General features: G+C 36.6%; 1 protein-coding gene across 1 annotated transcript in view; it reads left to right on the plus strand.

Moving 5' to 3' along the window:
• Positions 1–580: 580 nt before the first annotated feature.
• The window catches only part of ARSJ (arylsulfatase family member J), a 67,325-nt gene continuing 40,495 nt past the window's right edge, over positions 581–27,410 (plus strand). Inside the window, exon 1 of the mRNA XM_010981099.3 lies at positions 581–2,180. Within this exon, the coding sequence (XP_010979401.3) occupies positions 1,783–2,180 (398 nt within the window). The 5' untranslated portion in view covers positions 581–1,782. The remainder of the gene's footprint in view (positions 2,181–27,410) is intronic.

The raw sequence follows: 27,410 nt of genomic DNA on the forward strand, positions 1-27,410 counted from the left end.
CTACAATTCTAGCAAAAGCAGGCGTATCTTCACAATCAGGACAAACTTTTGCTTTACTCCACATAGTTATTTTAAAAAAACGTCAGGGGAGCGGGACGAAGTTCATCAGATTTCTAGGTGGGAAATGGTGGTTTCTTTACTGCAGGAGTGCAGACTGGCCTCGCGGTTTCTGAGGGTGAAATGTGTGACTCCTCTTCCTCTCAACTTCCTTGGCTGGAGACACGCTGTGGGTAAGTTTGGGGAGAGGTAAGAAGGAGGAGGCGATTTCAATATCTTCACGTAGGGACACGCTAAGGAGGAAGTCAGGCAGTAAGGGCCAGCAACAGGGAAAGGAAATTCAACTTGTAGTCGCGACTTTAAAAAAAAAAAAAAAAAAAAGGCGGGGATAAAAGAAGCAGGAAAAATAGCGGGGTGGTGTGTATGGGGGGACTGAAAGGAAAACCAGAAGAGGAAGAAAGGAGAGAGTGCTACGCAGTTTGTTGTTTCTCCTGCTTTTCTCTCCCTTAAGAATCTGGAAAAAGTTTGCACGCGCAGCATTCGGGATGGGTGAGAGGGCTCTTCATTTACAGACCCACGAAGAGAAGCTCCCTTCACCCTTCCTCATTCCCGCCGCCGCTGTTTTTCCCTTCTTCAGAAGCTGGAGGGCAGCCCGGAAAACCCAGGGAAGCCGGAGCCCAGGCGGATCCTCCTGGATCCCGCAGGGCTTAAGCAGCGTGCAGCTCTCTCTAGCTCTCCTGCAAAGCCTCCCCTGCCTCCATCCTCCTCCCAGAAAGGAAAACGGAACGATCAAGCTTCTAAACTGGCTTTATCCCTCCCCCTCTTCCTAGGGGAGCTAAAGCAGAAAGTACCGTTCTGTGATTCACTGGAGAAAAAAGAGGGTGGAGGCAGCAAAGAACTCCGAGTGCCAAAACTAAGTAAGTTCGCTGACAAAACGCACGCAGCTGGCACCATCCCCGGGTGCACCATCCCCGCGGAGACCAAGTGGGCTTGGCGTAGAGTGGGCACAGAGTCAGGGGCCAACTTCGGTCCCTACGCGATCCAGCGGCCGGGAGAAGGAACCGCTGCCCGAAGTTCCTGCAGAGAACGGGGGTGGTCAGTGGAGGGAGATCAGTAGAGCGGGGTGCTTTTCCTCACTTGGCCGCCTGGTGAGTGTCGGGGAGATTGGCGAATACCTCTTAAAGAACCGAAAGAAATAGCCGTGGAAAAGTGGAGAAAAGTGATCGGGAAGCCGGTCCACTCCGGGCAGCTCTTCATCTCTCCGGTTAAGAGCGAGGTGCGGGGATTGAGCTTCCCAGCGCTTTCCAGGTGAGGGGACTGCCCGACCGACTGCCGACCTTCGACTCACAGCCATCGGTGCTCGCGAGCCTGGGAGAACCTCGCTCCTCAGCATCGAGGTCGAAAAGTTCTGGTCACGTCTGGCCAGGAAAAGTTCCTGCCCCAGGTGGTTCTCAATTCCTTACTTGATTTTTTCCCCCTGACAACTTTTCGATAGAGGCATTAACTTTTTGTACGGAAGCTGCTTTGGCGAGCGAGGAGGAGGAGGAAAGTGAAATTTGATGGAGCAGAGCGACTCCTCCTTGTTTTGCCTTCTTCCCATACCTTAAGCCATCACCTCTGGAAGATTAAAGCTGTTGGACGTGGTGACAGCTGAGCGCAGGATTTCTTTCCAGGTGGAGACCCTCCATTGCCTGTTGGGTCTACTCCTCCTGCGTGCATGTGTGCGACAGCTGCGGCGCAGGGTACTTGGTTCTGCTCGTGGAGTCTCAGCTGCGACCCGAGTGAATGGCCCCCAGGGGCTGCGCGGGGCCTCTGCCTCCGCCACCCTCGCAGGCTTGGGTCTGGCCGGGAAAGATGCTAGCCATGGGGGCGCTGGCAGGCTTCTGGGTCCTCAGCCTCCTCACCTATGGTTACCTGTCCTGGGGCCAGGGCTTGGAGCAGGAAGAGGAAGGGGCTTTACGACCTCAAGCTGGAGAGAGCCCAGAGCCCAGCATAACTGCCAACTCCCAGCCTCATCTCATTTTCGTCCTAGCGGATGATCAGGGATTTAGAGATGTGGGTTACCATGGATCAGAGATAAAGACTCCCACTCTTGACAAGCTTGCTGCGGAAGGAGTTAAACTGGAGAACTACTATGTCCAGCCTATTTGCACACCGTCCAGGAGTCAGCTTATTACCGGAAAGTAAGTATTACTGCTTCAGTATTTATTCCTTGAAGATATTTTAAGCATATTATTAAGATCCAGCTCCTAATTTAAGGAAGTAGCAGAAAATATGGGGAACTGAATGAATAAATGGATGAATGAATGAGTAAAATGTATTTAGTTATGATGGGTATTAAAACGCATGCCCTCTTAATGATCTTGAAAGTCTCCTTACTAGTTTAGTCTCAGCTTGCTTTTAGAGCTTGCTGTAAAAATGCCTTTGGGGGTTTTAAAATGAGATCAGAACTTGTAAACTCTCACCTACCAACCAGAGATCTCCAGAAGAGTTCTCCTTTTCTAAATCTATTTTGGCTTTTGAGCATGCTTAGGTTTTCTTTCTGGTGTCACAACAGAATTCACTGTCACCATCATTGATAAGAAAAAGAGACCAAAATTCTTCCATGACTCTTGGTGCATTCTTAAATCTAGAACTGAATAATCAAAGCTACAGGTAATCACAGAGAAAAGAGGGGCCAAGGAAACATATGGAAGGCAGTATAAGAATCTCACCACTGTATATACGACTCTGTTTGAGTCTTTGATAGGTAATTTCCTCATACAGGATCACTAAGAAAGGCAATATGTAATTAGTAAGGCAGTTCTCAGATGTGGACAAATACAATGGTAAATGCTCAACACGAGTCAAACTTCGTAAGTTTTCTGCTGCTCCTCCAGGAGAATTTTCTGATTAGCTCTAAGAAAAGTCAGATTAGTTGGATGCTTAAGCAGAGTGTTTTTAATATTATTATTGCTTTGCTAAATAGCTAAATCTTCCACTTAAGAGTGTTATTCATTTTCATATTTTTACTCTATCCTGTCAGAATTATAGGTTATTGTGAATGATTTGAAAGTGCAAATTCAGCGTATGGAATAGAGATAAACTAGGAGACCAGTAGACTAGTGGTCCATCTACCACTGGACAGAGGTAGAAGAAAAGCTTTAGTGATTTCAGTGTATGAATCTTGTGATTTTCAGTTTAAGGAACCCCTGCTTCAGTGAAGTTGTTCTTGGAATTGGATCCTATAAAAGTAGCCAGTATCCATTGGAAAAATAAAGACTATTTTGTAGGAATCTCTGTCTTGCAGAGACTTTTGCTTACTACATGATTTCCACTGCTTAGCAAACTGTCAGAACTTAGCATCATTGCCAGAAAGTTAAAAAATCCAATCCTTCCCTCTCTTGAGAAGGAGAGAGAAAAGAAGTCTCACTGTACTTCGAAGTCATTTTAAAGGTTAATTGTGGCATCAGAAAGTCAAGGGTATTTATGTTTATAAAGGAGCAGATTGTTGGCTGGAAAGTAGCAAGTCCATCCAGTGGCCTGGGGTCAAATTCTTCATGTCTAATCCCAAACATTCTTATATGTGGTTTACGAAATAAATGTGCCATAAAGTCTCCCTGAACCTCTTCAACTAAATTTATAGAATTTAGATTTATTCAGATAGCCAAGAGTAGCTGAAAAATATGTAACTGAATTATATGAATTTATCTTTCACAAAGGAGCATATGTTTAAGACTTTTCAGCAAACAGGAACATTTAACTCCTAAACATTATCTTGTGCTGATAAAATATTTAGGTTTTATCTTTTAATCTTTATGTTTACTTAATGACATGAAGCAGAAATGAAGGTGGAAGTAAATCCTCATTTTCCCCTTTTCTCAAAGGTTGAATCTCATGTTCTTTCATTGCAAACATCTCACGAGAAGATTTATTCTCCTATTAAATTTTTCTGTTCAGTGCAACAAGTTGTGTAACTGTCTTACAGGCAAGAGATCAAATAGCTACTGTGATTTGACTTAAATTTCTATTTGAATTAAACAGTTGAATTAAACATTTGCACTTTAGGTTCTCCTTTTAAACAAATTGCTGGAACTTTTCTTAAATGAACACAGCTGTAAGAAAGAAAGTGGCTATGGACACCTAGTCCTGGGCCTAATAGTAATAATGCAAGGCTGGGGATGTGGTCACTTGTGCTCTGCATGAGCACGTGTCTGTGCTTCCTGGATCCTCTAAAGTTAAAAAGAAAAGCAATAAAATACCTAACTGGACTGAAGGGATATGAAGGGCAAGAATAGGTTATGTGAAATATGATAGGGTTCAAATATCTTCACATTTATAAAGAAAGAATTTAAGTCTTTGAAGCTGGAGCTACTTTTGATACTTACTTTAAACAAAACAACCCTCCTTTTATATTTTGCTGGAGTCAATATGTAAAAATCTGTTCCCTTATACTGCATAAATCTATAATAAGTTACAGATTCCTTAATAATTTACATCATATCAGTCTGGCAATATTGAACATAAGTCAGCCTGTCAGTAAGCATTCATTGTGTGCAGATCCCTGTATTGGAACTGTGAGGAACAAGTAAGCAAGCCCTAATGTCTGGACAGTGATTTTCAAATTTGAGTGTGCAAAAAGAATCAGCCAAAATGCTAGCTAGAGTGCAGATTTCCAAGCCTAACCAATGATTCAGCTTCAGTGGTCTGGGGTTGAGCCCAGAAATTAATAGTAATTTAACAAATGTGTCAGGTTATTCTAATAATAGCACTAATATAAATTAAGAGTGTTACTGCTAAAGGCTAGCATCTACTGAGCAGTTACTGTGTTCCAAAATAATGCATTTTTATCACATTTAATCTTTACAACGTTCCTGGAGGTAGTTACTATTGTTATCCCCATTTTATGTGAATGTGCCAATAGAGTCCAAGAAAGGTAGTGATGCAGAGTTTCTGTACACTGGACTTTGAGAAACAACACTATAGATGTTCAAAGTTGAACTGGTGATATAAAGGTTGATTGAGAAAGTGGCTGCCTACGTTTGATTTAGTACAAAGTACTTTTCTCAGCTTTTTTTTTTTTTTACAGTTTTTAAAATAAAGACATGGAGAAATGACATCATTTCTTCTTTAAAGAGAATATAGTGAAGGCCTCAGAAAGAGAATTACAAGTTTTGCAAAATTTAGATGTGTTTTATGCAGACTTTAGAGTAGGAAAGATTGGCAGTATGAGCTGAATTTATATCTTTGGCAAAAATTTTGTGTTTTTACTATTTTGTTATTCATTTTTCCCACTTGAAATACCACAATGATTATTTTTAACAAGTGCAAAGGTAACTCAAATAGTGTGTATTTGTAATAGGATACTTGATACATTAATTCTTTTTAAAAAAGAATCCCTGCCTCTCGCCATGGGCAGTCACTCTGCCAACTTCTCACAACTTAGGTTAATTTTACCTGTTTTTGAACTTCATATAAATGGATTATAGAGAAGGTTTTTTTTTTCATATTTGGCTTATTTCTCTTAACATAATATTTGGAAAATATATCCATATTGTTGCCTGTAGATACAATTTATTTATTCTCATTACTGAATAGTATTCTTTCGTATAAATCTACTATAATTTATTCATCCATTCTCTTGAATGACATATGGGTTATTTCCATTGTTGGGCCATTGGCCATTATTAATAGTGCTACCATAAACATACCTGTATATGTTTTTTGGTGAGCATATGTACACATGTCTCTTGGGTATCTATCAAGAAATAGGATTACTGGGTTATCAGGATGTGTATGTTCCATTTTTATAGATAATGCCCAACAGTTACTGAAAGTGGTTCTACCACTATACACTCTCATTAGCAAGGCATGGAGAATTCTGTTTGTGTCACATCTTGGCCAACATTTGGCATTGTCTTTTTCATTTTAGTCATTCTGGTTGTTATGCATTGGTATACCATCATGATTTGATTTGCATTTACCTGATGACTAAAGAAATTGAACATCTTTTCATATTTTTATGGGCTATTTGGATATCTCCTTGTTATTTATTCAGTTTTTTGGCCTTTTTTTTTCATTAGGTGAATGCTTTTCCTTATTGATTTGTGGTGATTATTTTTATATTCTTTTCCTTTGTCAAGTATTTGTATTGCAAATAGCTTCTCCCATTCTGTAACTTGCTTCTTTAGTCTCTTAATTATGTTTTTTGATGAACAGAGGGTTTTATTTTTATTGTAGCCTTATTTATAATCTTTTTCTTTAGGTCCTATTTAGATATCTTTGACTAAATTAGGATCATGACAATGGCCTTTTTAAAGTTTTATTGTTTTATTTTTCTGTTTACATCTACAATTCATCTGGAATTAATTTGTAGTATGATATAAGTCAAGGTTTAAGAATATTTTTTCCATCTGTGAATCTATTTGATCCACACATTTATTAAAAATATCATACTTTCTCCACTTTACTACAGTATTACCTTTTTTATAAATCAGATAAATGCACATATTTGGGTCTGTTTCTGGACTCTATTCCATTCCATTAGTCTCTTTGTCTATTCTTTTACCAATCCTACATTCTCTTAACTACTGTAGTTTTATAATAAATACTGATATCCGGAATGTAAGTCCTTCTACTTGTACCAGTTTATTCTTTTTAATATGAAAAACATGAGGGTATGGGTGTACAGATTCAAAGAGGTTGAAAGATTTGATTTTGGAGAATATGAGGTAATTCTCTTCTGAATTATCCTACTTTCTATATGAAATAACAAATGAGGTCACTAGATGAGAATAAGGATCTGATGGTTTAAAGACAGAGATAGAAAATATTCTTCTAGGAGAGTGAGAAAGTGAATTAAGTAGGGAAATGCTGTAAAAATACCGGGCAGCAATGAGAGCCTATTTGAGATTTGTGGTCATAAGTTTAAACAGAGACCAGTCATCACTTGTTTGTTTTTCCCACTCCATGTTCAGGTGCTTGTGTGAAGAGGTGGCTTTAACTAGATTTGGAGCTTTGACAAATGAATAGAGTAGGATCGTGCACTCTAAACCAGGCAAAGAAAGGCAGAAGACTTTAAGGGGTTTATGTTCTCAAAAAAAGTGCCATGGTCAATGGATTGACTGTCTGTCCAGGGTTGAAGTGAGGACATTACAATAAACTTGGAAAGCTGAAAAGATAGATAATGGTAATTGGGGTAATGTGTGCTTGGGATCAAAATTTTATAAGTAGTATGGTTTTTAGAAATGATAGGGGAATGGGTCCTAAAATGAGATGGAGGAAAACATCTTTAGATGTGAGGAAGGTGAGGTATTAGAAAGGCAGGGAGTTGGATAGATCACTTAGGTGGATCTTTAAATCATTAAAAATAATGGGAGAAGTTGAAGTTAAAAAAAAGCAGTGAGCCAGTTACTGAAATCATCTATAACAGAGGATTGGGAGGGCAGGGCCTAGAATTGGATAAAAGACTCTAACAGGGAAGATACTGAGTCTATAGTCTGTTGCCTCACTTTTCAAAAAAGTTGAACTTTTAAAAAGAGACAGGAGCCAAACTGTGTAGAAGTGCCAGTGAGGAACTAGAGGGATACGCAGCCCTGCTTCAGACTCTGTGATAATTGGGGTTATCACCAAGCCAGCACCAGGCTGAGAGAATAGCTAGCAATCAGCTAGCGGAAGAAGGTGGGAGGAATGTCCAGGAAAAAGATGAGGTCATAGAGGATTTTGCTAATGACAGACTTTCAGTAACAGAAGGCTCTATGGAAAGAGGGAGTTAGCAGGGGAGAATGACTGAATCAGAGCTGAGAAATGTATAGAGATATATAGAGATTAGAATCTGAGTTAAAGCAGATACATTGGAAAGATTGACGTTATGATGAAGACTCAAATAAAAAGGGCTGAAAAGCATAGTGGGATTTTTTTCCAGACAATCTCTTAGGAAATGGTTAAGTGTCAAGTTTTAATTACAGCTTCTTTCTGGAGACTGATTGAATTGGACCTCCTGCCTGTCCATAGCCAACTTCTGCATCCACACTGTGTACAGTCAGGCACACAGTCAGGAGGGCTGGGGGTTTGGTCCAGGAAGACAGGATCCATGGAGGCCTCTGAGGACTGCAGTGGGCTCTAGAAGCTAGGGGAATGTGTCTTCCAGGAGTTTGAAAGGTAGTGTTTCTAAATACGAAATTATCAATGAACAACTACCCTAGTGTTGAAAACCTCAGAAAAGTAATTGAATTCTTTCAGCCACTATCATGGGAGAAAGACTCAAGGAAGTGAAGGGGAGTAGGCCTGTGGCACATAGACACATTTTTCCTCTACTTAGTTCGTAATCATCAAGGGTCATGCACGCTTCCTCTTCCATCCACTTCTTTTATCCAAGGGCTGGTTTTAAGTAGTGTTCTACACCCTCAGAGTACACAATATCAGTTACTAAGAGTTCACCTTTTACATTCATAAATATTTAGTTAATACATAAACATTTAGAAAAATATTTATGGTTAGAAGTTTAGAAGAAACAAGAGTTTTTCCAAGCCTCACTTTGGCTTTGGACAATGAATGTAACAACAAATGGAGAGGGTAGTTTTAAAACCTCACATATCCATTTCAAAAAGAATTCAATAGGCAAGACCTTTCGACAAATAGCTGCCTCTTCCTTTTTGACTGTATGGATTTTTCTGGCCATAGCATCATGGTCAATTAAGCTATTGGCACACCTTTATGATCAAAGTCCCTACTTTGAATGAGTCTTTTTAAAAAGACGCACTTTGAAGTGAATCCCTATTCAGGTAATTCTGTTGAGCTGTCCTGAAAGGTGGAAGTGTATCCAGGTGCCAAAGGTTCAGATCATTTTCTTTCATCCATATGACCTTTCTCAGAGATCCAAGATGGGAGGACCAAAAAGGCTTGGGACCTCTGCTTCTAATAGGAGCTCAGTATGAAAACTTTTATTTCAACATTTGGCTGCATTTGAATTTTTTCCTAAACCATGTTATGGAATTAATTTTTATGTAATCTTTTTCTATATTTTACTTTGATGTGATTAGAGTATTGCCGCGTTCCTTTATCATTCTAGATATTAAATATTCCCAGGCGTGTTACCTCATTGAGATATTCCTTTCCCTGTGTGCTCAGCTGCAAAACAGACTTTTTATCTCTACTCCTTTACTCCCTGTCTCTAATTCACCCCCCACGTTTCATGACTCTCATTACATCACCACCCTCAGCAAACACCATCCCTTGTTCCCACAGACTAGCACAGAATGGGGAAGAAAGTGATTTTTACTGAGGGCCTTCTTGTGCCAGTCACCTTTCAAACATCCTGTAATTTAATCTTCACATCCATGCTGAAGGTAAAATGTTTTTATTATTTTGAAGAAATATTTATGAAATATTTAACAATGTCCTCATTTTATGGATGACATATGAAGGTTTTAGAGAAATCATGTAAGTTGTTGGTGGTCACACAGCTTCTAAGCAATAGAGCCTGTATGGAAACCTAAACTCTTGTGGCTTCAACAAAACCCTTGCTGTTTTCATCACTCTGTTCTGCCTACTATGAAATTTGTAAGCACTTTAGTCTAGTCTTCAAAAAAACAAAACAAATTTGGCCTTACCTTTCTCTCCCTATCTTCAGACTCTCTACTCCAGAGAAAAGACTGATTCACTGTTTCTCAAGCACATCTTACACCTGACTGTCCCCCTTCTTTTGTACATACTGTTTCTACTCCTTGGAATTCACGGTCTATCTCTCTTGGCCCAAATGCCAGCCATTCATTAAGACTCAGCTAAAATATTACCTTCTCTATGGAGGTTTCCATGATTCCTTAGCCAGAAATATTTATCGCAGTGATGACCTTACATAATTCTTTCTATTACTGTCTTATTAGGCATGATTTTCCACCTCGTTCACAGTTATTACTGAATCTCTTACCTCCATGCCAGTCCTCTGGGCAGCAAGACTGATTTATTACCTCCATAAATTTCACAGTACCCAATCCAGTGCCTTGTACTAATAAGCACTAAGAATACATGTGAAAAATGAATGAGTGAAAAGATGAATAAACATTTATTTATTTCCCTCTGGCAGGCATTGTGACAGAGCAGAAATAACATAGAATATATAGTGAGGAAATCTGAATTACAGTACTAATTCAGCAAATTCCTGACTATGTCCTTGAATGAGTAGTTTAATCTTTTGAAGATGCCATGATTTCATCTGTAGAATAGTAATCATGATAACCTCAAAGGTTATAACACTTAATTGAGAAAACATATGTGAAAATAGTTTGCAAACTTTTATTATATCATTTTAAGTAAAAATTCTTATAAAGTTAGAGTGACATCTCCATAATGTTTCATCACATACTAACTTTATAAGAACTACTTGTTCTTTTTAAAAGCTTTCTGTGAGTATAGTCATATCTCTTTTCCAATTTCAATATGTAAGTACACAAATTTAAAATTAAACTCCATATGTTTCAATTTTAATAAATTTATCCATCAGTATTTTTCACATATTTTTAGTTCTGAGATGTCCAGGAAGGTGATTAAAGTTACATAGTTTCTAAGTTTCTACATTTGAAGATTGTGTGTGTTGCTGGTGGTTGTTACGCTTGGCATGTTGCTGCCGTCATGCTTGGCAGAATCTGTTGGAACCCTGCTAATCTTGTGACAAGCAAAATCAGATGTATATTTAAAAGTACCACACTAAATGAGAAGAATTAAAAATTGGGTAATGGAAAGGCCAGTGATTAATCACTTCAAATTCCTGTAATCAACAATAATTTTAAAACATTTTATTGAATATGATTAATATATCTTATACAATTTTGAAGTTAGCTCACCCCAGGGACTACCACTCAGTAGGTGTGCAATAAAGAGTTCTGAATTAAGACATTGTTCTAGGCTTCACAGTGAGTGGACTTTCATGGGCTCCATGATTACTATTTCATTGACCTCCTAAATGATCATATTGCCTGTAGCATTTGAATCCACATTCCACACTAAGACTTGAGTGAAATCTCTGCAACACAGTGAAAAGCATGCCACTCCCTACTTAAAATCTTTTGGAAGCTGCTATTACCTGTGAACAAAAGCCCAATTCTTAAGCATTCCATATAAACACTTTCAAAATCTGGCCTCTAACAAGATTCTGGTACTCCCAACATGTTCCCATTTATACCCTCTTTGGATTATCAGGGTACTTGTACTTCCTACAAGGGCTCTGCCCCTTAACCTCCCCGCCCCAGTCCTTTCTATGCAGAATTCCCTTTGCTGGAATGTTTTTCATTCTCCTCTGGGAAAATGTTATTGCATCCTTCCTGACCCTCTACTCCCCTCATCTTCCCTCCAATACTTCTCTGATTATTTTACACCTTTATACACAGGCTTTATACACATTTTCTTAGATTTGATAAGATGCGGCAGTCAACATACAGTGATAAAATTCTTAGAATTCAAAAGCATGTTGTACATTGTTTTTTCCAACAGTGAACATAGCTGAACATTTTATAATATTGAATGGGACTCTTCTCTTCACTGACCATATAGAATCGATACCATGTCTTTTATCATATCACCAACAGCAGTTGACCAATCACCTGGACCTGATGGAGAGAAAAGCCAGAAAATAATCACTAAGTCATTGTCTCTTGCTAAGGAGATACGTTGATATGCTTTCTCAATATTTAATTGTGCTTACGCTTGCTGGAGAGGGTAAGGGAACCAGCCTTGGAGGAGAAAAAGGCTGGGGAAACTGACAGGACCCTATGAGAGTACTGGATTGTCCCACTCACAGTGTCCCAACTAGCTGGGTAAGGATGGTTTGGCAACATTTACTGTCCAAGAAGGTCCAGCCAGTAGGTGGACACAGAAGCAAGTGCCTGAGTGGCAGCCAGTACTTGATTAAATTAAATTCATGACCACAAATCCAAAACAGGCATGCAAAAATGCCTGGTCATCCTTTAACCTTCCTCTAGTATGTGTCCAATTCTTCAGGACTCCTATTTCAAAATTTCTCTTTCCCTCAAACTAACAGTATCCCCTCACCAGCTCATTACTTTGCTTCAAAATTCCATATTCTCTCTTTCATATTACCAATATAAAATTTACCAACCTACCAGCGTTGTTTTCTACAATCCATCCTCCAGCAGGCATTGAAGTACTCACATCTGTCAAAGATCAACACCTTCCAGAGCTCCTTCTGCCCTCCTCATGCACCTGATTCCTACAATTTTACCCTTTGTCTCCTTCACTATTAATTTTTGTATCTCTAAAAAATCATTCCCCTCTGCATGTAAATGAATTTAAGTTCCTTCTATCTACAAAAGCAAAGCAAAAAATTAATTGATCCAGTTTCTCTGCTCTCCTACCTAGCAAAAATTCATGAGTTATCTGTACTTGCTAACTCAATTCTAATTAGTAATTTATACTATGTTAACCTATCAATCTATACTATAATTTTTGTAATATCTTATAATAGTAACTGTATTAATGTGTATCATAATAATATAACTGTAATATTAATATTATACATGATCAATAATCTTAAGACTTTTAAGAAACCTGTAATTTATTAGAAATTTATAAAAAGATTGTGCCATAATCTTGAATTCAAGGAACTTAAGAATTTTTAAACTTTTATTATACTTTTAAAAATTATCTTTGAGATTGAACAATCATGAGGTTAAAGACTGTTATATCCTTCTAACATACCAGATTCTAGCACAAGATAAGGCCATAAAAAATGTATGTGAACTGAGTAATTCATACTTATCAAATTAAAGTTTGATTTAGTTTAGAGTTTTTAACACAGTTTAAAATATAAGCTCAAATACTTGAAATCAGTTTTTTACCTTGATCCTTGTTTGGTTGTCACTGTAATGCTATAAAATTGATTTAATCACACGTTTTTCTAGCTAAAGGACTTAGTTGAAGATAAAACATTGGGAGTAGAATTGTAACATTTATTTGGCAGTTAAGTATTAAGGAATATATTTATATGTATGTATATTATTCTCTAATACATATTCTTTATCTATATATGTATATGTCTATGTCTCTGTATATATACTCTAAGCCTCATAACTTGGGGATAATTAATAATATCCACATTTTACATAAAAAGAAATCAAGCTCACAAAAGTAAAGTATCTTGGACAAAATCCCATTGTAAGTAATGAAAGTAGAATTCAAACCCCAAAACTATAATTTTCCACTACATTACTTGGAAGGTTGACAGAATGGGTTTGGTATAGCTGAACAGCTTATCATTAGAGGAGAAATAAATGACTGTCTTATTAAAGTAAAAGAACAGAAAGCTAAGGTATAGTTATTTTAAGAATCAGAAATTTATTTCAGACTGGCTTACCCATTCAATTTGGGGAAACTAATCCTTTCCTGTTCTTCCTTTGTTTCATATATAAATTAAGGATGACATTACTAGTTTACTTTTCAGAATTTGTAAGAATACTTAAATTAATCAAGTTATTCACCATCTGGAGAATTTGTTAAAGCATTCATTCCTCTGGGCCTTCCCCCAGAAGTCTTGTTCCAGAAGGTCTAGGGTGGGGCTGGAGAGTCTACATTACTAACAAGCTGCCTGGTGATGATGAAGTTGCTTATGTAGGAACCACACTGAGTGACACTGCAGTACAGTTTTGGCCTTTAATGCTCCATGACTGTTTATTACCATCTTTATCTCTCTCTCTCTCTCTTTTTTTTTTACCATTTATTTAACACTTACTATATGCATATGACTATTTAATTTAAGTACTATCCAAGTAACAAGTCCCTTGACTGTTTTTCCTCATATACTCTACAATTGAAAGTTTATTTCAGGTCACATAGTTTTTGAAAGAGACATCTTCAAAGACTTTCAAACTTTTGAAAGAGACATCTTCTCTATTAATATGTTTCTCCTCTCCTATAGAATGAACAATAAAAAAGATTCCTATTTTGGACAACGCAGTTGGCTCAAGAGCAAAAGAACAACTGAATTTTTGAGGACTAAATCCTGAAATTCAAAGTACTAGGAGATATAGACATTTTGGCACAATGCTCTTTTCTTTTAGAACCTTTCTACTACAATGCCAACTTGAAGAAAGTGGACATTTATTTCAGGGCCTTGTTTGGATCAAATTATGAATTTGATCTAATTTGCATCTATTTCCAGATGAATATATATATATCCTAATTTTCTGTAGTGTTTTATGTAGTCTGAATTAGCTGGGGAATTCATTCTCATCATTTACCTTTAAAAGCAAATTGGGTCATTTCTATCAGTAGTCTGAGATTTGCTAAAATAATTCAATGATTTGGTTCCAACAATAGAACTTTTCAAATCTCTTTTCTTTTCTGATGTGGCTCTGAATGATCTCAGATGTCAAAATAACAAAACAAAAAACAGAAGTAATTTAAAATTGAGGGTTGTTTTTTCTTTTGAGGCAAATGTTTGCATTATGTCAATTAATCATCACCATAAATCTATGGTGTAGATAAATGTTATTACTTCTCAGTCTTGTAAAGGAGACTCCCAAAGTTAAATGCATATCCTTAGAGGTTCTATAGGGGAGAAAACAATGCATTGACTAATTTGTCAAACTCATTTATAAGCCTTCGTGAAGCTTCCCATTACCAGTTAATGGTTCATGAGGTAATAACCCTTGATTTAATTGGGCTTCTTGTTTTTATTTCCTTGAAATTCATTCCTTATTCATTCATTCATTCAATATTGAGCACCTACTCTTTCCCAGATACCATTCTAGGCCCTGGGAAACATATCAGACCACACAACCTCCCAAAGTCCCTGTTCTCATGATACGTATATTCTAGTGCAAGGAGACACAAACAAATAAAATACATAGTATGCTACAGGGCAATATGCCCCGTAAAGGAAAGGATAGCAGAATAGGGGTGGGAGTTAAAAGGTTAAGGGTTCAAAGTGAAGAGGGCAATATCAAAGGCTGGGGAAGGCCTCACCAAGAAAAGAGATGAAGGAGGGAGCCTTGTATGTCGCTGTTCCAGGCAGACAGAACAGTAACTGCACAAGCCCTGAGACAGGAGCACCCCTGGTGTGCTCAGGTACCATCAAGGGGCCATCCAGCTATGCTGGATTAGAGAGCAGACAAGGGAGATTAAGAGGAGGTGGGGTCAAGGCAGAAAAGAGAGCCAGATCCTGTAGCGCAGTGCAGGCCAAGGCAGGGACACTTCCACTCTGAGTGAATGGGAGCCAATGGAAGGCTTGGAGCAGAGGGGTGACATGACCCAACTTGTGTGTTCACAGAATTGCTTTGGTGGATGTGTTGAGGATAGATCCTAGAGGTAAGGTCTGCAGCAGGAAAACCTAGCAAAGAGACAATCGCACTAACCTGTGTGCCTGTGTGAGATATGATGGCGTGCGGAGAGGGATAATGGAGAATGATGGATTCTGAGTACATTCCACAGGTAGAGCAGACAGGATTTCTGGATGAACTCCAAATGGGTTGGATGGGTTGGGAAGAAAAAGAGGAATCAGGGCCAACTTCAAGGTCATTCATTCTGCTCTAAGAAAAAACAAAAACAAAACAAAAACAAAAACAAAAACAGTACATGCTCGCTCAAGCAGATAAAGTTACTACTGATCACAAATTACAGGAACTTCTTTGACAATTACGTTTTACACTTCAAAGCCCACCAATGAAAAATAGCCTTTGTTTTTCCATTCTCCTTTGCCTGACTTCCTAAAGTTTGAAAGACTGCAATATATATATATATATATATATATATATATATATTTTTTTTTTTTTCATTTCACAGTATTGTTTGGGGAAAGAGTGGTGGATGGGGATCAGATGATCTACATTTGCCTTCTGGCTCAGCTACTTACTAATATTCTGAAGAAAGACAAAGTAGCACAGGTAAATGTGGAGGAGAAGGCTGTTCAGGGCAAGGATGGCATTGACTAGATGAATTTGCCATCCCCATCACTTTTACCACATCAGGCTTACAGACACAAACCCCGCCCACTATTAGCATATCCAGAGTTTCTTAGATGGTTGGTGAAAAAAGGAAACCAACCAGAAGAACCATTGTATGAACTCAACTTTCCTCACTATTTCCGTCATGCTGAAAATGCTGCTACTTCAGGCAGATTAAATATCATGTGTACACAAACAAATATGCACACACCCACATGTTTCTCCCTCTCTCTTGGATTGATGGCAAGGCCAGAGAGTCTGGGCAGTAGTTGGTGACTGGCTCTGTACCTGTAATTTTAGAGTTATGATGTTAAGGCTTTACTTCTGGTAATATGTTGTTTTTCATTGAAGGTACACCCATTTTGGTTCTCAGTTTAAAATAGCTAAAAATGGAATGTCTGCTTTCATTTTTTTGAAAAGAGCCATTTAAAAAAACTTTCCACATTGGCGATCTCTTCTTTTTGTTCTTCAAGTTAGTAAAGCTCTTATGAGTGAATGGGAGTCAATGGAAGGCTTTACTGAGGGTAAAGCTCTTATGAGCTTTACTAAGTTTATGAACCAACCCACTGACTTCCCCTGTTGTTTTCTGGACCAGAGAGCAGCTGCTCAGACACTGAGAAAAACTGTCTTGTGAGGAATGTTTATTTCTGTGCATTCACCTTAGTTACCCTCCATGCTATTGAGATCAAAAAGTTCAACCTCCTCTGATATAACAGTGAGCCCACACTTTCCCTTTCTAGGAGTTTAAAGGCAAGCACTGTAAAAAATCTCTTATTGATGCAAAAGAAACTTTTTAATGGTTTATTTCTTAAAGAATGCTGAATCTAAAGAACATTTTTTTACAATTTCAAATTCCTCTTCTAAGGCTCTTAATTTTAGATCTTAGTGTAAAACTGTAGTCAAGCCTTGTTGTCTTGTCACGTAAGTGTTACATCACTTCCCAAGTGCTGGAGGCCTTCCCCTTGTCTCTGAGAGCAGGGTTTTAGTATCATGTGCCTGGCTGTCTACACAGAAACCGCACCATTGTCTCTTTCTCCATTGCTTATTTTTGACCTTGAGGAGTTGGCCAGTTCACACATGTTTGTCTGCCGTAGGTGAATTGATTTATTTCCTTGTTGTACTTGGAACTTGTTCTATGATTTAGAAACATTTTTCTTTTTACTGTGGAACTTTTTATTCAAATGAATTCTTTGCTGGAGCAGCCCAGTATACAAAACATATGAAAGCAGAGCTGCTGGTAGAGGTTCCCAGCCTTAACTCCTTCATTATCTAACATAGGCTCAGGGCCCCTCTGCCCAACCTCCAGGGCTCCTGGGTCATTGTTCAAGAAACTCAGGCCTCTTTAATCTCTCGGAGTAATTTTCTCACATGTCAAGGAAGATAAATTACTGACTGAATGCTACAAATGAGTACCTTTTCAATAATGCATTCATTCTCAAGAATATAGAATACAGGCATCAAGAAACAAAATGTGAAAGTAATGATGCAGCAGCATCAGCGACAAAAAGCCACCAAGCTCCTAAACACATTTTTTAAAGAAAAGCTTTGATTACAACATTTTTTTTTTACAAACTATGATGTTCATTTTTATGCTTTTAAAGAATCGATGACAGCTTTCAAAGGTGAGGCAGTTCAGTAGTAATCTTGAGGCACTGTGGGACTATAGTAGTGAGGGCATGGAAGACTTTAATATTCAAAGGAGGGGTCGTGGAGCTACCTGGAAAATAATAATGAAACAACGTCTGTACAGCAGAGAAGACTTTTCAGGTGTCAAACTTTCAAGCTTTTCTCTTGTCATAAAATATCGTTTCACTATCCCAGTAGAGAGAAAAGAGTAGGAGGAAACTATCATTCAATAACTAAGTTGTAGGTAAGCATGTTGCCGAAAAGTTATTGAGAACTAACATTTAAAATTTGTTCTCCTATGTGCATTTTATAAAATGCTCACTATAACTCTACTGCCTCATTATTAGTTCTCTACCTCTACAGCAGGGGTATCAGCTGTTCAGGTGAGAAATGAGAAGTTGAAAAGACATAATAACAATAAGAATGGAAAAGAAAACAAAAATTTTAGACAGTTAGTGATAGAATGGACATTACTTAATACCTGAATGAACATAGCTTGAAATAGAGGAGAAATTGGAAGACCTTCCAAAAGTTCTGTTCAGGTGACTGGTAGACCATAGTAACATTACCAAAATAGACATTAATCAAAGTTCAAAGTGTGGAATATTATGACTTTAAATCATGCTATTTGGCTTCATATTTGCCTTCCAGTTTTCAGAAACCAAATGCCATTTGATAATATGCAACCATATACAACATTCTGGTGACGCAGTTAATCCTATGTTTATTTTAGTTGTCAAAGTCTAAAAAAATCAAGGTAAATAAATAGAAAGTGAAATATAGTAAGTGTCTATAATGTTTGTGTTTAAATACTACACATGATCATTGTACCTATATAAATAAAAAAGATAGCAAACTGAGTCTCTAATGTTGAAATTCACAAACCATAAGACATGAAACATAAAAATTGTGAATCACTGTATTATACATTTGTAACATAGAATATTGTACATCAATGATACTTCAATTTTAAAAAAAGACATGAAACAAAGGAAGTGCTGTTTCTCTCTTATCCTGGCCTCTCATGAAAGCTAAAAATTCTGTTTCCCTTGAGACTGTGAAATTGTTCACAGGTTCACATATGTCCCTTATGTCCTAATAGCTAAGTGTCTGAGGGAGCTTTATTACTCTGACTCATGTTTGACCAGATGATTCAATATTAGGGAACTGATTCACTAGGTCAGGATTGGTCTGTGCATTTGAAATGTTAAACAGGAGATTTTTTAAAAGGAAATGTCATGCATATTTAGAGGTAAAGCTGTTAATGGGAGAGAACACTGGACTGAGGGTAAACATAAATTATTTCTCTACCTTGGCACCCCTTCAATGTGCTGTTGGCTTATGAGGTATATGTTCTGGAGGAGCCTTCAAAAAGATGTCTACAGAAATTTGAGGCAGATTACTTAATTTAACAACATTTGCCTAAAAAGAAATGTTCTTTTCAGACAGTTCTAGTTATTAGTATAATTTTTATAGTGCTTTAAAGTCACTATTTTAAGAAAAAAGACATCACTTTATCCCTCTCATTCCCAAAACTAAAATGGCTTTGATTCTGGAGAGGTTATTAAAAGGGTCGGTGGAGTAGAAGTAAAAAGAGTTTGTGTAACCTGTGTGAAGAGTTTGGCCTTGAAACATAAGCAAGAGAGAAGTAGTGTGGTAATTTTAAAAGTAGCAGGTTCAAAGAGAGGGTATTTTCAAGATAAAGACAAACGCTTGAAGATGTGAGTGAAAGCATACCAGAAAACAGGGGCATTAAGTAGGAAGTAAATGATTAAACAAATGAGAGGTAAAAGTGTACCACAATCGTCCTCTTCTCAGCCTATTTGAAATCTTAATTTATACTTAAATATCTAGATCGATGTCCTCCAAATCTGCTGTGCCTTAAGCCCTGTGATAGATAGATAGATAGATAGATAGATAGATAGATAGATAGATAGATAGATAGGTAGATAGATAACAGCTAAAGGTAAAATATCCAGAATAAAAAAGATAGAGAGAAAAAAATAGCAAATCTATGATGTAGGGGCCTGATATTTATCAAAGCTAATGGTTTACAGAATTTTAATTATCATAATGGTGTCTGGTTTGGGTAACATGATATAATTAGAAACATAATTAATTGATTCCTTAATTTCTCGACACATAGGGAAATATTAGACTGCAATCAGTCTTTAGTCTAACCTTGATAACACTGTGCTCCTGGTTACGCACATAATTTTTTTTATTATAATTTTGCTTCTGTAACTTTCTCCCCAGTTTGACTGGATTTTCAGAGTGCAGTGCTTTATGTACAGGAACATTAAGTAAGTTGGCTGGCTTTTCATCTTTTTTACTCAGCCGCCTCACTCAGTTCAAGTTGCATCAGGAGAACTGCTGTTCAGCTTTCTTTTCCATGGTAGTTTGGAAGGAGAGGGTAAGAGGAAATAGAGGCTCTGGGCAGTGGCAACAGCTGGAAGGCATCTCTAATTAGATTCCAGGCGGACTTGGGCTGCGTTTATAACTTTCCATATGCTGGCTTATAGTTTCTTTTAAGAAGTTCCCAAAACAACATGCAAATTTAAAAAGATTTGTTGCACTTGTATGTGTCACTCAATCTGAAGCTGTTTTCTTGAGCACCTTAGTATGGAACATAGAATGGTAATCGCTGACTCCTAACTTAGAAGGTGTTGTCCAAGAGGATGTCTTAGAAGGTCTGTGTGCTTGACTGACTTGTTATTTATGCATAAAATTTCTAAGACTGCCATTACATCATAAAATTAAAAGATATATTTAAGCCGTGTAGATGATATTCTGACTTTTAAGGTTCTCCTCACATAGGCAGTTTGGAGTCTTTTTTGCAAGGTAATGTTACTTACTTAAAAAAAAAAAAAGCATAAAAGAAGCAAACCATTATATTCAATATACAAACAAATTAGTGACCATAAACTATGAAAACATACGTTGTGCATTTGTGATTATGGTTTTGTGCTCAGCAATAGAGAGAGAACTGGAAGTTGTTGGGTTTTGTTTTTCAATGTTGTATCCTGGAAAGGTTGATTTAAAATTTTCCTACTCAGTGGAGCTAAAAATCACACTTGCTGCAGAAGAACTTTAAAGACCTATTGCCATTCTCAAATAAACAGTTGACTTAATTTTGAATTTTACTTTTCAGTAAAATGTATTTCTTATTAGTTTTATAGTCATACAGGATTTATTTTTGTTTTCACTTTTCTCAGGAGAGGTCTCTGAAATTAACTTTTGAAAAGATGTGTAAAGACGGTAATAAAGATATGTAAATAAAGTGGAAATAAGATATGTAAATACAAGGTGTAAATTTTAAAAATACCTTTGAGAGAGTTGAATATAAGAATTGTCATTATCCCAAAGCATCAGACATCACATTGAAGCCTTGATCGCTATTAACTTACTATGTAATGAGTTCCCCTCAAGGCCCACCTTCCCAAACCTAGCCTTGCCTAAAAACATTGCATAAAATAAAAAGATGTATTTAAGCCATGTAGATGATATTCTATCTGACTTTTAAGGTTCTCCTCACATAGGCAATTTGGAGTCTTTTTTGCAAGGTAATGTTACTTATTTAAAAAAAAAAGGCATAAAAGAAGCAAACTGTTGTATTCAATATACAAACAAATTGGTGGCCATAACTATGAAAACATATGTTGTACATTTGTGATTATGGTTTTGTGCTCAACAGTTGAGAGAGAACTGTGCTGCCCACAATTATTAAAGACATTAATTATTCTAAAGTAAAATGTATTCTTTAATGAATGACAACATACATAATTATGTAGGTTCATCTTACCTGTGAAGTGGCAACAGTCTGTGAAATGGTCCTTGGCCACTGTTCTCTTCCTTCCACCGTTTTTTTCCATTAAGCTCCTGGAATTGTCTTACTAAATTGCATATCAGATGGTGCTGTTGGCCATGGGGAGCCCACATCTCAGCACAAAAGACCCGTCACAAACCAGCCCCTCGCTGTCTTTCCAGACTCCTTTCTCACTGCTCCTCGAAGTATCCTATAATCTACTTACATGCCTGATCATGTCACCATTTCATGAAGTTATCCCTTTCTCATACTTTGGTGCCTTTTTGTGCTGTTTCTTTTGAAGTGACTTTTACCCCTTTCTCATCCTGTGTATATGTGATTTATCCATCAGAACTCAAATCAAATTTTACTTCCTTTGCTAATTCCTGCAGATAAGTGTCTCCTTTTTTATTCACATATTTTATTTACACTTATCAGTACTACAGCTCTCATCACCATATTCTCCATTGCACTTTGAGCTCTTCAAAGGCATATGCCTTATCTTAAAAATTTAAATTTCCCCATATCTGACATTACATGGCGTAAACAGTCAATAAATATTTATTAAATGAATGGGTGTCTAACTAATTTCCAGTATATTTGTAATACTTCTTTTTTAAATTTATCTTTATTTTTTATTGAAGCATAGCTGATTTACAATATTGCGTTAGTTTCAGGTTTATAGTAAAGTGATTCAGTTTTATATATATATATATATATATATATATATATATATATTCTTTTTTCAATTATTTTCCATTATAGTTTATTACAAGATATTGAGTATAGTTCCCTATGCTATACAGTAAATCCTTGTTGTTTATCTATTCTATATATAGTAGTGTCCTTCTATTAATCCCATACTCCCAATTTATCCCTTTCTCCCACTTCCCCTTTGGTAACCATAAGTTTGTTTCCTATGTCTGTGAATCGGTTTCTGTTTTGTGTATAGACTCATTTGTATTATTTTTTAGATTCTACCTTTAAGTGATACCATATAATATTTATCTTTCTCTGGCTTACTTCACTTAGTGTGATAATCTCTAGGTCCATCCATGTTCCTGCAAATGGCATTATTTCATTCTTTTTTATGGCTGAGTAATATTCTATATATATGTGTGTGTGTGTGTGTGTGTGTGTGTGTGTGTGTGTATACACTCACATCTTCTTTATCCATTCATCTGTTGATGGACGTTTAGGCTGCTTCCATGTCTTAGCTATTGTAAATAGTGCCACTATGAATATTGGGGTGCATGTATCTATTAGAATTAGAGCTTTCATCTTTCCCAGATATATATCCAGGCATAGATTAATAGATCATATAGTAACTCTATTTTTAGTTTTTTAAGGAACCTCCATACTGTTTTCTATAGTAGATATGCTAATTTACATTCCTACCAACAGTGTAGGAGGATTCCCTTTTATCCATACCCTCTCTAGCATTAATTATTTGTAGACTTTTTGATGATGGCCATTCCAACCAGAGTGAGGTGGTATTTCACTGTAGTTTTGATTTGCATTTCTCTAGTGATTAGAGATGTTGAACATTTTTTCATGTGACTGTTACTCGTCTGTATGTCTTCTTTGGAGAAATATTTAGGTCTTCTGCCTGTTTTTTGACTAGGTTGTTTGTTTTTTGTTATTGAGTTGTATGAGATGTTTGTATATTTTGGAAATTGAGCCCTTGTCTGTCACATTGTTTGCAAATGTTTTCTCCCATTCCATAGGTTATCAATGGGCTTCATTGAATATTTGGTTATAGTTTAAATTATATTTTGTTCCAGATAATTAAAGAGAAGCCTAAATCAAGTTAGTTGGAAATAAAGAGACAAAGAGAAGAGAAAGGGAAAAGGAGAAGTTATCATTAGACTGTAAGCCAAATAGCTACCATTTATTGCTACTGTGAATTTTAAGTCAAATCTTTTAAAGTTTTAAAATTGTTTTGCCTTTACTGAATAATTTAATTTTACTTATTATAAGAGGAAAGATTTTTTATTATCTATTTCCTTAATATATTAATTTCAGGATCCAACAAGCAGAGTTTAAATTATGTACTTTGTCTTCTTATAAATAAAAGGATGTATTATTATCCCAGAACAATTTGGGAATGAGTTTTATTTCCTTCTATAGCAGCTTTGGACATGGTCCACATGTTAAGTTGACATTACAGGATAGCTAAACAATCCCCCAAGGTAATTTTCATTAAAAAAAAAAACAAAAAAAACTAGAGAAAAAAAATCCAAAGCCTTTTCTGATTTAAAAAAGTCATGGTTATTTCTAACCACATAAGCAGGAAAATTCCCTTTCCCAACCAATTTTAAATTCCGGTTAAGCTGCTTCTGTTCTTCCTTATATTCAGTGGGATTAGAACACTTGCCATGAGCTGTCATTTTCATAACTTATAAATACCTTAATTCATTCCTTAGCCTTACTTCCTTGACTTTCTGTTTTTGTGGAGTGTTTTTCTGTTTCATCATGATTGGGTTACACACGTAATAAGAACTCTATGTAAAGTAAATGTTAGCAAAGCACTTTAATTTTCATAAACTGAATAATGGTTTGTGTAGGTATATACTCTAGTTTATATATAATAAATGCATGTTTATGATTCCAAAAGAACATTTTGTGACAATAGCTACTCTTATAAAATAAACAAAACTTATGAAATAATGTAGTATAGACTAGATACAATGCAATAATCCAACCAACATTGCATTCTTCCTCACAGAAGTGAATTTACATGAAATTTTTTCACATAAATAAAAATACATCAATGAAGATGAACAGGTTGCATGTATATCTACTAGTGGTATCATTTAAATTTCTGATATTTGAACATTTTTAACCTGTAAAAATGGCGCTTTTGTACCTAATACATACATTAATAAAAAGATGATACAATGTCAGGAAGTGGTAAATACTATTAAAAGAAAATAAAGCAACTTAAGGAAAAAGAAAATGAGAGGAACTATTTCTATAGGGCACTCAGAGAGGGTGTCTCTGAAGAGGAAACATTTGCAACCTGAATGAAACGAGGAACAAGGTAAACCAGTTGATCTGGGCTGAGGGAGCAACAGTGTTAAGGGCCTGGGATTGGAGCCAGCTTGGCATGGCTGCAAAATGGTCAGGAGGCTGGTGTGGAGTGAGTGAGCGGAGTGTGGTAGGGAGCGAGAACAGAGACAGAGTCAGGGGCCAGACTACATACGGTCTTGCAGCCCATGGTAAGGACTTTAAAATTTAACCCAGAGGTGATGGGATGCTATGGAAAGGTTTTGAGCAGTGACATGATCTAATTCATATTTCAAAATGATTTTCTCACTTTTAGTGCCTCATTCAGACTGTATGAAGCAGAGGACTACAATCTCACAAATTAAGGAGAGTGTGTCTCCTAGGATAGAGTGAGATTTGCTTCCTCTACTCATAGTCACTTGAATATTGGGCTAGGTCAAGGGTAAGTTGGTCCACAGAAGCAAATGTTGACCCACAAACAAGATTTAGAATCAGAAAATTTCATTTTGGAATATGAAAGTTATGGTTTAAAACATTGTCGTTTACCAATGTGATCTTAACTAATTCTTTTTACCTCCATAAGATTTAGTGCCCTTATCTACAAATGAGGGTTATAACAATTATGAAGGTTAAACAAAGGAATGTGTAGACTGGAAAGTACTCTACAGATGTTTGACATTATTATTTTCATGGTATTTATTGAGCTCCACTCATATAAATTTAGTGCTTAGAAAAACCAAACAGACTGCATCCTAATGGTTTCTCTTATAAGAAAAACCCTGGCACTACCCCTGAAGGATGACATGGAACTTTGGCTTCTGAGTATTTCTGTTGATTTTTTTCCCCAAATTTCCTGTTTATATAATGATTTAGATTACCATGAGTCCATGTAGACTTAGGACCTAAAAGAAGTTGGTTAATCAGTTGAGTTAACATGTAAATGATAACCAGTCTGTCCACTTACTTTGATATATTTTAATGAGAATTTGGGGTAGGGAGAGGTAGATATAGTATGTCTGCCGTAACCATCTCAAGGACTTTCTCAAACGAGATGTCCGTGCCACTGGGTCTGACAGAACTCTAAGTGGCTTTAGTGTTTTCCTGATAATGAGCGTCTCCGTCTTTCAATTCCTGTTCTACCCTTCCATTATCTCCTGCCTATGTTAAAAGTACCTTGATCTCCTTTTCCTCAGATTTCTCCAATAGCTAATTTCATCCACCTGGCATAGACTCAGAAACAGATGCTGTGTGCTCTCATATGCTAAAGAAAACAGTCAAGAAATTGAGAGAAGGGGATAGAGAAGAACATAGCTCTGTTTGTTAGGGGAACGAAGGGGACCAAAATAACGTAAGACAGATACGTGAACAGAGAATAACAAAGAGGAAGCATTACTGCATTAGAACAAATTGGAAATTATTTCTAAGAGGTTCCAGACATCTGGCTCCTGGGGTATAGGTGTTGAATGTCCATGGACATTTTAGAAACAGTGCAAATTTAAAAGGCATGGCTCTACTTTCAGCAAGTGGACCATTGGTGGATTGCTGCCCAGGACCAGCTGGCTTCATCTCTCTCGCTGCTGTGAGATACATTCCCACCTATTGGTAATCTCCATACATCGAAAAATGCCTTTAATAACTGGAAATCTTTGTCCGTGGGACAGTTTGTGCAGTGAGAGTTAAAGGAGATTGATGTGGACTTCTAAAGTACAATCTATGTTTAACTTTAAATGAAACAAAGGAAGGTATTTTAGTTTTTTGAAACATAGAGCTTCCTAGGATTTTGTTTAAGGCAGAATTTGAATTAAGCATTTCATTTATTTTCTTTTACAAATATTTGAAATCTGTATCCTCATAAAGGATGGAAACACAAGGAAATAATATGAATTATGGATTTATGTTCATAAACTTGAAATTTTGTTCTATTTCATACTCCTTGCAGATTATATTCTTTAAGATCAAAGAAAGCTATTAATATTAATGTCAAGAAGAAATCTGTATTAATTGCAAGGAATATTCTCAAATGCTGGGAAAGAGGGAGGCAGAGAGAAGGGAGATCATTGTTAACAAATTTCCACATATTCAGATATGTAATGAATATATTCAGATATCTAATGAGATGTCAGTGACTCTGGGAAACCAGAGGACATCCTTTCAGAAAGCCTAAAATAGATTTTGGTTTTAATATATTATTTTAATTACTTCTTTGCTGAGAAAGCCATTAGAAACACAGAACAGTAAAGCTATAAAGAACCATACTTCTTTACTTACTCCTAGAGCTTGTTCTAGAATGCTTCCTATACATTTAAAAACATTGCCTTTTTTAATCTCACATTTCTTAAAACAACTTTATTCAAACTTATGTCATGCATAAGTGACATGACATCAGTCCATGACATGACATCTTTGACATCAGTGACCTTATCATCAATTCTGCTACCTTTTGAATCTTTTTCCCCCAGAGCACTTTAACTTCACTTCCATCTAAGCTATTTAGCATTCAGCACTTTAAATAACCTTTATGCTACCACTTATCTTATTCTTTGGTTTTACAGATACTAAAATTGAAAATCTTTTTTTATCCTTTTAAATACTTCCTCCCATAATTAATTAGTATGCATTTTTACTAGGATGAGCTGGTGCTACACTTACGTGGCCAGTATTTGAGGCCAAAAGGTGCAGGTTCTATTTGAAATTCAAATTATTACTGAGAATCTTTTTTACACTAAGTTTTTTTTTTAATCCATAGGACTAAAAAAGTGATATGTTTACAAAATATACATTTACCTCAAGATTTTAAAGAAAATAGAATGTATTTTGTTTTCATCCTCCTTCAAAAGCAGAATGAACTTCAAACTGTGAAGAGTTGATGGGATATGATTACTAACATATAGAAGCCCAAGATAAATGGGATGTGTCTACTCTCCACAAATTCTGAGAGAAAGCCAGGTCTTTGAAGCAGATTGTCACAAGCTTTTACCATGCCTTCTTCCCAGACTTCTAATTATTGAATCAGGATACTCTGTAGCCTTTCAGCATAAAGA

This window comes from Camelus dromedarius, chromosome 1 (genome assembly GCF_036321535.1).
Source record: "Camelus dromedarius isolate mCamDro1 chromosome 1, mCamDro1.pat, whole genome shotgun sequence".
In the NCBI taxonomy this organism is placed as follows: domain Eukaryota; kingdom Metazoa; phylum Chordata; class Mammalia; order Artiodactyla; family Camelidae; genus Camelus; species Camelus dromedarius.